The sequence below is a fragment of the Morone saxatilis genome, unplaced genomic scaffold (assembly GCF_004916995.1).
Source record: "Morone saxatilis isolate NCDOM2014 unplaced genomic scaffold, NCSU_SB_2.0 Contig9, whole genome shotgun sequence".
Classification (NCBI taxonomy): Eukaryota; Metazoa; Chordata; class Actinopteri; family Moronidae; genus Morone; species Morone saxatilis.
The window spans coordinates 10,841,332-10,852,811 of NW_023340268.1; the positions used below are offsets into that span (position 1 = coordinate 10,841,332).

At 43.2% G+C, this 11,480-nt stretch overlaps 1 protein-coding gene across 1 annotated transcript in view; it reads left to right on the top strand.

Annotated features, from left to right (window-relative positions):
* Window positions 1-3,666: 3,666 nt before the first annotated feature.
* mylipa (myosin regulatory light chain interacting protein a) overlaps window positions 3,667-11,480 on the top strand; it is a 17,381-nt gene continuing 9,567 nt past the window's right edge. Inside the window, exons 1-2 of the mRNA XM_035681200.1 lie at window positions 3,667-3,908; window positions 5,210-5,400. Of these exons, the coding sequence (XP_035537093.1) occupies window positions 3,822-3,908; window positions 5,210-5,400 (278 nt within the window). The 5' untranslated portion in view covers window positions 3,667-3,821. The remainder of the gene's footprint in view (window positions 3,909-5,209; window positions 5,401-11,480) is intronic.

The following is an 11,480-nucleotide window of genomic DNA, read 5'->3' on the forward strand; positions in this document are numbered from 1 at the left end:
AGACTCCCTCTGCCAGTTCCTTAGTTCTCTCTGACAGCTTCCATTCTGCCCGGTAGCGTAAATCTTCGCTCTCATCGCCTGAATCTACCAGCTCAATCCTCAAGAACATTTCTTTCTCCAAGATCATTGAAGCCAAGACCGAGTCTGTAGCTTGTCTGGCTCTTGGCAATCTGGGGGAGGAACGAGACACCCCGCGACGAGGGGGGGGACCACTTTTAACTCCTCTGCTTCTGACTTCCTCTTCCTCGTGTTTCACCAATAAAACACCTCTATCGTCTAAAGTAGATGCACTTGAAGAGCTCTCATTGGTTGATTCGGAGTTGATGGACGACTGCGTGTCCTCCGATTGGTCAAGGTCCACTTGGTAGGCTAGTTTCCTGTTACTTTGTCTGTTGATGGACAGACAAGGAGGCCATCGGAGGGAGAGACATCTCGTCATGGCCAGCCATAATGCCTGAGGCCTGAATAAACCTGACCTTGGAGGTTGATTTGTGTCACAAAAAGTGTCCCGTGTCTCCAGCCGCATGCATTCTGCTGCCAAGTCTGCCTCGACCAGCTCTGTGACGGGTACTCCATTAGAGTTCTTTGGTGACAGTTCTTCTCTGCCCCTATTCTTTGACCGACACTGATGATCTTCTCCGAAGCTCAAAGAGCTGCTGAACCTCCGGCTCCTCTTCATTGCACATTCTGCCTCCACATCTGAATCCGACGATGAATCTTCATCTGATGAGCATCCACATGGTGACGACTGATCTTTGGAATCCTGTGGCCATGGCCGTAGATTCTCTTCGGACTCAGAGGAGCTGCTCGCCCTCTGGCCTTTCCTCATATTTACTTGGGTAAACAAGTCCCTCTCCTTTTACCTAATTTGTCTAATTTGCTTCCGGGTGCTGCTCTTCTTTCCGATTTAAGAGATGGACTGAAAGGAATGAAGGAATGTAATCAAAGCTACCATAACAACAACAACAACAACAACAGCCGCAGCAGCTCTGCAAGCATGGCACTTTCTGACATAATCTCTGCTTCAAGAGGCTCAGCTTTCGCTATGGAGATGGGCAGCGATGACGCTGTGATGTCATGTGCCCACATGCCCACACACACACACAAAAACCCCTTCATGGCTATGTGTTCACGCTCCAGTCGAGTGAGCGGGGACTTGCCTTAGAGGGAAGTGATGTCACATTGCATGATGTCATACACAGCCGCGAACCAGGAGTCTGCAAATGGTCTGTGTTTGTGCGAGACTACAGATGGCGAAAAAAAAAAGAGATGCCCTACCCCAAAAATGTACCTAGATGTGCAAAAAGGGGAGTCTTAATAGATACATTTGATTTTTTGGTTTTCAATCTAGTTCTTCTTGCAGTTATTGTAACGATATTCCATTTTAAATAATACATTTTTTATTTTTATAATAACAATGTCTGTTGCTTTTTGTCTTTAAAGTATAATTACAAAGGTACAAATAACTAAATTTGTGATCTAGAAACATCAGTTTTTCTATAATCTGTTAGTGTGCACAATGCTATAAATATAAAGAACAGTATAGCAAAAAATATATATTTCCACAACAGACGTTTGTCAGTGCATCACCGAGAACAGTTCATTGTGTTTCACTGAGTTTACTTTTGCATGTATATGTTATTGTAATTTAGAGGGTTGTGAGATGGAGAGGACGAAATAAAAACAGACTCCCACCAGCTCAGCTGTGTACCTGCAAGTGCTCAATGTCTTGTAGTAGAGAATGTGAGTGTACCTGTGTGTGGCTGTATGTGTGTGTGCCAGGTCAATGAGTACCTCCAGTCCCACGTCGACAGTGGACGTTAGATCACTCGCTATCTTCCTGGTTTTTCCATTTATGGTTATGAGGTCTGCTCAGACTGCACGTCCCTCTGTTCATTCATCGTCTTGCATCATCTCGGGGCAAAAGGACACTAGCTACTGCCGACTCCAGCATGCCTGACCATATCAGAGACAGAAAGACACAGCTGATGAAATCTGTTGAGTTCATTTTCGTGCGTAGGGGGCTGCATGTCATTGAGACGAAGAGAAAGTTACTGGATCCCAAATCTGTAGCAGATATGAGAATACCTTCCTAAACAGTTCACACACTAGAAAATGTTTGCCAAACATTTTCTTTCATCTTTCATGGTGAATATGGCCTTTTAATGTGCAGTCACTCTTTGAACCCTGATATATCACACCTTGCTCTGTGAGAATGAGGCCATAATAAAACTGCTGTTGCTCAGTGGATTGGCAAAATGTATCATTAACCAAAGCGTGGTCAAAATCAAATCACTGATGTTTTTGAGATTTGGATGTAATAAATTAATAAATGCAGGATCCTCCGTGGACCAATCAAAGTTACTTATACTTTCCAACTTGATTCCCCTAGTTAGCATCAACCTACAAACACCAACCTTTTACTATTACAAACAATTACTTCTATTCAAATCAAAGTGCATCACTCTGTTTTTATAGCTCTTATCAGCACTGTTTTTTTTTATCTGAACATCCAGATAAAGAGACAAAAAAACAGATGCACACACAGTCACACATACAGTATGTAAATTTGAATCTCATCTCACACCCATTCAAGTGAAATGATTGTGTTTAGGAGCTCCATCTGAGTCACTGATGCTACGTCAGGAATGCAGTGGTGGGAGAGTACAGAAATATGGACGGGCACACTGCCTCTACTCTCAAATGTCCCCTGGCAGCCAAACATGGCTTGGCTTAACACCATGCCTCCCTAGTGTAGGTATGAGTGTGTGCCTGCGGTTTTCTGCAGTGTCTTCTGGCCTAGGCAGTCTCTCACTGTGGAAATAACAACACTCGGCTGCTGAATAATATACCATAATAGAGTGGGGTTTTGTGGAATAACATAGCATAAAAGGCAATATGTATGTGTGTGTGTGTGTGGAAGAGATGAGGCTGAATAAACATGTAATAATTGGTTTTAAATCAGTGAAGAAAAGCTTCAACCTGTGATCGTCCAGACAGGAACCAGACAAAAAAAGCAATATTTAAATACCCAGGGTGAAAAGAGGAGGTCAGAGGATCTACAAATGTGCCTTGATGCCAAACAACGTCCATCACACCATTACACTTCATATCAGCACTGATGACAGGGCACACACTTTCATCTCGACCCTTTGTTCCTCATCTTGAAAAAGCAGACTATAGCATCAATTCAAAAGATGTAGCCAACGTGCACAAGGAGGAACACTAAGAAAAAAAGGCCATCATGAAAAAATCATAAAAAGCTTTGAGCAGCTGCAGATTAGCAAAGGCAGGATGTTTTAGCGTTATCACAGCTATTTCTGGACTGCATTCCCATATATTATTCACACAAACCGAGAGGGGAGTATACACGCCATTAAACTCACCCCAAAGGCCTGCTGAAGTTCGCTGAAATGTCTTATTCACCAGGAGCAGGTGAGCTGAAAGTCACTCCGGGTCCCTGCAACAGGCGAGCCAGAGGAGGGCGCAGCGGACTCCTCACACTTCCAGGCACGGGAGGTGAGCTCGAGCCAGAACAGCGTGCGGATGTAACGCGACTTCCGATTGGTCGAGCGTTTGCAAGCGACCGTGTCAGCCCGGCCGCCATTGGACGGCTGTAAGTAGGCGGTGCTTTGCGTGGCGTTTCATTGATATAGCCTACAGCTGGTGGCCGCGGATCCGCCACACGGAGTGGAAGGGCTGAGAAAGTGAAGAAGGCTTGATGTAGGGGTTTTATTTTAGAGAGGGCTCGAGAATTGCTTTTTTATTATTATTTTTAAATACGTGTGGCACACCAAAGATTTCGAGGAGACACAGCCAAAATGCTCTGCCACGTTACTCGTCCAGATTCGGTGGTGATGGAAGTGGAAGTTGACGCGAAGGCGAACGGTGAAGACTGTCTGAATAAGGTAGGCTGTGGTGGAATACACATCACGTTTTGTTATTGTAATATCTTTTTTTAACCCCCCGTGTCATTGTGAGGCAGGGCAGCAGTGCTCTGGTTGTCTTGTAAAACTTTAAATATTCTATTTTAACTTAAAACGACGCGTCGCTTACGTGTGTGTGACTAAAACATTCTGGTAAATAAGAATGAGGAACTGAACCCAGTCTCTGCCCGTCGAGGGATGCTTAATTAAGGCTTAGACTTAATTCGCTACTTGACATAATGCTCACTGTGAACTTAATCTACAAACAGCAGAAACCACAACTATCGATACATCCGCTTCAGTATTACTCATGTATAAGGAAGGCGGTCACAAAATGTTCTTCTGCGCGCAACGTGCACACAAAATGTTACATCTTTGTGTAACAATAAAAAAAACCCTTTAAAAAAAAAAAAAAAAAAAAATTCGATTCACAGTCTGAACTATGACTGGGACTAAACACGCAGGAAAGTTTGATGGTGTTAGCGCTTGCCTCTACCTTGCATGCTTAGTCCAGAGGTGGATGCTTAGGGAGTTACTAGATTTCATTCTTCTGCCTCGAAAGCACTCTGCGTCTCGCTCAGTCAAACTAAACTTCAATCTAAAGTGTGTCGTTCAGTTCCCTCCACAGTGGATGTGGTCAGGGCTGCATGTTAACTTTTTTCCTTTCATCAATAGCCGCAAGTTGTTGAGCATGTAAAATGTATTTCGCATGCATGGAATACCCCCCCCCCCAACTTGCTGTGGGTATGAGTCTTTATCTCAGCGTCTGGGCTCCCTGCAGAAGTCCACCAGCAGTTATGTAAGAACCTCATGGCCGCTGAGGGGGCGTGGGATTGTGGGTTTGATGAACCCCCTTTTACCCCGGGAAGGCCTCCAAGTTCACCTCCACCCTGTCTTGAGCTTTAGAATATTGATGGGTTTTTATCTGTGTGAGTAGCACTGGGGGTAGCACAAACCGCAAAGAACAAACTGATAAAAGCACTTCCCTTTTCTCCAGCCTCCTCCAAACCGTACTGATTCCTTTCATTGAGATGTGTTGATTCTTGCCATCCTCCACTAGGAGTTCAAAGCCAATATGGATTGTCTTATTCAAGGATATTTAATGATGCCATAACTCAAAAACTCATGATGTTAGGTGACCCCTCGGCTCTTTGTATTATCTTGCTGGGAAAAGACGCAGGCAACCAACTGTTTTGTCTTTCGCAAACAGTTGGGTTAGGGATCATTTCTGAATTTTTTTCCACTTTTTTTTTTAAAAACCTATTTCTTTCATCTCTTTCCAGGTTTGCAGAAAGTTGGGCATAATTGAAGTGGACTACTTTGGCCTGCAGTTCACAGGCAGCAAAGGCGAGAATCTGTGGCTGAATCTGAGGAACCGCATCTGCCAGCAGATGGATAATGTGGCACCCTGTCGGCTGAGGCTGCGCGTCAAGTTCTTCGTGGAGCCCCATTTGATTCTGCAGGAACAGACCAGGTATTTGCCTTTTAACGCAGGTGCTGCATAGACACTGTTCAGATCTGACTCACGAAACGTATCACTTTTTTTTATGGACATGTGAACAGATCCGATCGTATTTAACCGCTTGGCAGTGTTTATAACACGTTCTCTACCAAGCGAATCAACTTATAAACTTATCACCTTCTTTGAACAAAAATTAAATCTGTTTATTAAAATATACTTTTATTTCCTTATGACATGCAATGAGGAGCACATGCTGGTTTAAAAAAAAAAGCCATTGCTAGTGAGTTCCCTCATCTGATCACTTTGTTTCCAATACAGTGTAATGCCCTGTAGTAACCTCTTCCCTGGGTGCTTCCGGGGTTATTCTAGGTCATTTTGGCTGAGCACCAGGCAGGAAATGTGATCTAGCAGCTCTGGGGCTGTGCGTTGCTCTGTGCCTGCCCTCAGGGACCCTCTGTGCGACAGCCTGGACCTCTGTCACTGCCCCCATTCAACTCAAAATAACTTTTGTTGTGCTTTTTTGTTTCAATTGTGTGTGGCCATTTCTGTCCGAACAAAAGCTCAGCCCTGCGTTTGACATTTCTGCAGATGCTGTTTGGAAACTGTGCAACAGCCCTGTGTTTGGGTGTTTTCCTCATAGGTCTAGTTTTCACAAGAATATGTCCTCATTATGAGTCACTGTTGCAGCTGGTATTCATAGGGATACTTGTTATAGTTTTTGAAAGGATGTAAATTGCACTTTGGGAGATTTTTAATCACACATAGCCATCAAAAAAAGTTGCTCCCTATTGTCTCTCCTCTCCAGATTAGAACAAAAAAACACTAGTCAAAACAAAGTAACAAGCCTTGACAAGTCTAGATCAGGACTCAGTATTCCCCAGCCCCGGCTTTGTTTGAAGTTATAAATAGCGAGCAAGCGCATTCACAGGCCTCGGAACCTGTCCAAAAAAGTAGTTTTACACACACTAGTGTGATATCGTAGATGTTATAATCACCCCAGGCGGTGCCGCAAGTGTTTGATACCGCAGGGCGAGCCATGGATGAGGAGGAGAGGGGGGGGGCAGACTTGAAGGAAAATTTGTTTGGTGTCTTTTCAAGCTACGCCACGCTGCTCTTGCGCTCTCAGTCTCACACACACACAGCACGCCGCAAGAGCTGTTCATTAAACTGACATGTATCTGCTTTGGCCAGGGTTCGTCTGGCATTCCAGTAAGCTCTCAGTCGCTCCCCAGTTCACCCATAGCCCGACCCTTCAGCTGTTTCTCACAGCCTCATCCCTCCTTTATCAGATATAAAGACATCAGCTTTGGTCTCTTGCCATATTTCTACCGCCGTCACATATAAACTATCCCTGCTCACACTTCCTCCCTGTCCATCTCACTGTCCTACCCACCCCCCGTGCACATCCCCCACACTGGCCCATATTTGGCAGCCTTTTGAAGAAGAAAGTGAAAGGCAGTGGGGGGAGTGCGAGCGTGGAGGACACTTGGCTGCCTGCGCTCTGACCTCCGCCAGATTAGCAGGGGTTATCAACAGATGGCTGGCGTCGGGTGGGGGGGGTCACGGGGTTGTTAAAAAAGGTGAGATAAAGATGTGAGATGGCAGGCAAGGGTATGAGGGGTTGCTGTTAATAAATACTCACACATGGCACACACCAACATGCTGTCAAGTTACGTGTTAAATTTTTTTGCGCAGCCTTCTTGCCCTCCATCTGCTCAAGATGCGATGTAATTTAAGTGGTGGGGAGCAAACACTGGCATGAGTTTTGGACATGAGAGCAAGATATTGACCGTGCACCGCAGTGGCATTTTGGGGACCAACACACAGCTCTGGGAGACTGCTATACTTTATTTACAAGGGTTATCAATGGGGCTGCTCCATTAATGGAAATATTATCCAAATTGCAATATGGCCAAGTTCAAAATGCAAATCAGATGTTTTTCATACAGGTGAAACGTGACAAAACAGCATTAATATTAAAGTACTGTAGTTCTGAAGAGATGTCCTGCCAAACAAATCTTGTTTATAAGATTTAAGACATTTACATTTGGTACAGACCCCAAAGAATTTAACATTGTGAGTTCAATAGTTTTTAATGTCAGAATAATGGCTATATGATTATTTACCATATCATGCAGCCCTAGTTATGAACATATACGTGGCATTTATGTGAATTCTTTTTACATGTATTTCAGGTATTATTTTCATGACTAAAGAGGTTTATTTTTATTTTTTAATAACTTTTATTGAACTTGTAGGGAATATGTCCATAATTTGAGTGAACTGGTGCTTTTAAGGACCAGGTTTCACTCATTTCTTGTGCTGTCACCTTTGACCTACTTAGGCTACCACATCTTCCACACAACCTGTGCTGCCTGCAGGCACGCCTCATCATGGCAACCGCAGAAAACATTTCCGTATTGCACATTTGTTTCTTGCATACCTACAAAATTCTGTGTGTTTTTTTGTTGTTGTTGTTGTTGTTGTATTTATTGTGATAAAGTCAAAAACGACGTTGGTCAACACACTTGCTTTATAACCACACAGCATGGTTCAGTAGCTCCGTAAGTAGCAAGTGCATGTGAGTGTGTAAATGTCCTCAGCAGCGTATGGACAAAGCAAAAGGGGCCTGTATGCAACCACAACTCTCAGCTGAACTGTGGGGTGGGCCCCTTCTTCTACGCCCTTCTTATAGACCATATTACATAACCTGCGCTGGACTGAGTGTGCACAGAGCTGCTTATATAAGCTGCTGTGTTCTCTGCTGCCACGTAAAGCCCCGCAGGTCACTCGAGTGTTCATGCTCACATGCAGCTGACTATTTGGGTACATTTTTGCGTTAATTCATTTTCCTTTTTTATAGCCATACAGAAGACAGTTTACACTATCCACGCTCCAAAAACCTACATTTTTATGGTATTTAACCTAAAAAGTGGATACTGGCTGCTCATAATACAGCTGTCTGGTCTTATTTTCTTAGTCAGTCATACATTACCTGTATAACCTTTGGAAGGGGGTTTTCTAATGCACACAATCAAAGTGCAGGCCATATCTATTTGAGTTGTACGGTTTAAGTTCAATTTTATTCTGCAGCAGTCGTGTCCCCTTGCTTCTAAAACCCCTTTTTTCTTTAATCTCATTGTTTTGAGATTCTCCATTTGCCCATCTCTCCGAGGCTTGTTTGATAAATCTTTTTTTTTTTTTTTTTAAATGAACGCCAGTCGAAACAAACATCAGTTTGATAAAAAATAAAGTTTTTCTGATTTGCATGAATCTGTATATCCGTGATGGATCAACTGATGTGATGTTACTGCTTGGCTAACACTTTCATTGGTTAAGGGAGACTGACCCAAGGGGCCGCAACAACAGCCTGTGTTATCTGCATCATTAAACACCACTTGCTAGGGGGTGTTTCTGGTTTAAATATGTGAATGTTTCCCCTTCATTAGCCTTCGTATTTAACATTCTGATCAGGCAAACATTGGATACCCTGAAAGGGCACAGCGATTAGTTCAGGCTTTATCAGAGGTCCTGATTGTTAACCTGTTTTTCCCCTTTGGTTTGAGCTTATCTTTAACTTAAATTTAAACCAGACAAGTTTTATTTCACTAAAGGAGAAATTTTTTTTTTCTTATGATTACAAGGCAGAGTTGTGTGTTTTTTTTGTTTTGTTTTTTTTTTGTCTTTTTAGCCCCATGAAGACTGCCTTGATGAACTGTCACAAATTAATAGGAAGTATAAAAAGGATGGTTCATTGTCATCTATCAAGCATTCAAGAATAGCTAACCCTATAAGAGATGGCAGTACAGCATTGGGAATAATTCCATACTAAAAATATTTAGATCTGACTGTAAGGGCTCTGTTCTGTTGATGTCCATTGCTGTCACAGTACGGTGTTCCCCCTTATGTAATCCCACACAGTGCAAAGACCTGCTGGTCAGGGGAATTGGAGATATGTAGAAGTGAATGTCAGTCTTGCGATAGACTATTGATCTGTCCAGGGTGTTTCCTAGCCTTTCCCCCGGCGCATAGTGGGATTGATTCCAACCATGTGTAGTGTTTTGTAGAATGTATCAACTGAGAAAAGATTTCGCACAAATAAAAACTTGCATGGATGTACCAACAGCCTTTACACAAATCATCGTTAATAAATCCCAGCAGCCCGAGCATTCCTCATGCATTGCATCTTGGCGATGCATGAGGAAAAGGTTTAACTTGATTCAGCTTTGTTTTTCCTCATCAAATTGCAATTTAATCATGCATTAGAAAACGGAGACAAAGAGCATAATCTCCATGACAAAATTCCTGCACTGCCTCTTCAATTAATGTTCTCCAAAAACAGTTTGAGGTCATTTATTCAGGTCACACACCAGTTACCATTTCTAGCTTCACTGTGGCAAGGCTATGTAGACGATCAAACCAAAGATCACACAAGATGCCTGCAGGTCTTCAAATGGTCAGAAATGCACTGAAGTAACCTAGCCCTGGTTAGCCCTTGTCCCAAAATGACAGTTGCTCTATTTATTTGGCGCCTGGACATGGGGTTGATGCTGGGCTTTAATCACCGTTTTACCATCCAGGACTGAGCACAAGCCTGTAACCCCCCCCAAGGCATTTAGCATACAAACAGCTTCTTTGTTTTATTGCTGTAAAGCTTTCAGTCCAACTCTGCACAGAGCAAAGGCATACACGTTATATTTAGTGCTTGAAATGATTATTTTGCAACTCTCTGGTAAATTACACGATTAAGAATACAATAAGCGTTTGTGTCTGACTTTCTATGCAGCCCACGCCTCGGGAGAAGATGTTTAGCGGAGTTTACTATAGTTCATTGACACATAGTAACCTCGCAGCACACAGCTCCAGGCAGTGTGTTATTTGACTAGCTCACAAACCGCATTGTTGAGAGCCCGACCGATGAGGTCTGAAACTCCACTGGTGATTGGCTGGATGAAGTGCAGTCTCTAGGCAGAGGTGTTAGGTTTCACTTTGGTGGGGACGTTTTGTTCTTCTGTGCAACAAACTGGCTGACATTCTGCCTACTGGGGGAATAGACACTGGGTTGGGGCAGAAATCATTAAAATAAGAATGGGTTTTATAGATGGGTGGGACAGTTGAGGGCTACTTGAAAAGGACTGTTGTTGTTGTTTTTTCTAGCACCAGAGTCCTCTTATAGAAAATTCCAAATGTTTTTAACACTGAGTTGCTTAAAATGCACAAACTCTGCATTTTGGGATATTTCAGTGTTTTTAAAATTTGAATGGTTCAAACTGGGCAGAAGAAATCAGCTGAATTATCTCATTGCCATCCCCTTAGCTCAGCCCTGTAGCCAGTGACCTGTTTTCTAATATTCTTTCTCAGGGTTCAGGCCAGCTTTAATTGAATTATTCCAGCCAGGCAATCAAGTATTCAAACATTTCCTGCAGCACCTCGCATGACCTCTTTCCCTTTCCCCACAACCACTGTTTTGAAGTGCATTTATTTCTCCCCTGCTGTTTGCATTCACAGGGGTATTATGACTGTAAATGAGTAAGCCTCTTAAAACTATGATTATGCATTATCTCTGAAGGACAGAACAATGATGAGGAGCATAAAGTATAATGTGGTAAAAGTAGGCCAGGAGACTTTGGTCTTAGAGACTTTCTGGCATTCAGTGTCTAAAGAACAAAGCAACGGTGTGCTGATGGGCGCAGTGTTTAAAGCACACTTCACGGATGACTCTGATGATGATGTGTGTGAAACTGCCTGAATAGTAATGTGTGTCGGTCCTTAACGTGGTGACTCAAACTGGCTGGAGCATACAGAAGAGCGGCCCCAGCGTGAAACACATTTCAGTCCTGTGATCCTGTCGAAGTCCCTCTCGTGGGAGTCACAGTGACTTAAACTCCCCATCATGTGCTCGGATGCCCATTTGCTTGAGAATGGGGTTAATTTATCATTTATTATTTACTCTTGTCTTGTCATCTTGGTTACAGGCCTGTGTAAACCTGATGGGTCAGTCTACATCAGTAGGTCTCAAATGCTTTGCCCACTTAGGAAACACTTCAACAATGCATTAGAAATTTAGGGAAGCGTTTTTTTTTTTTTTTTTT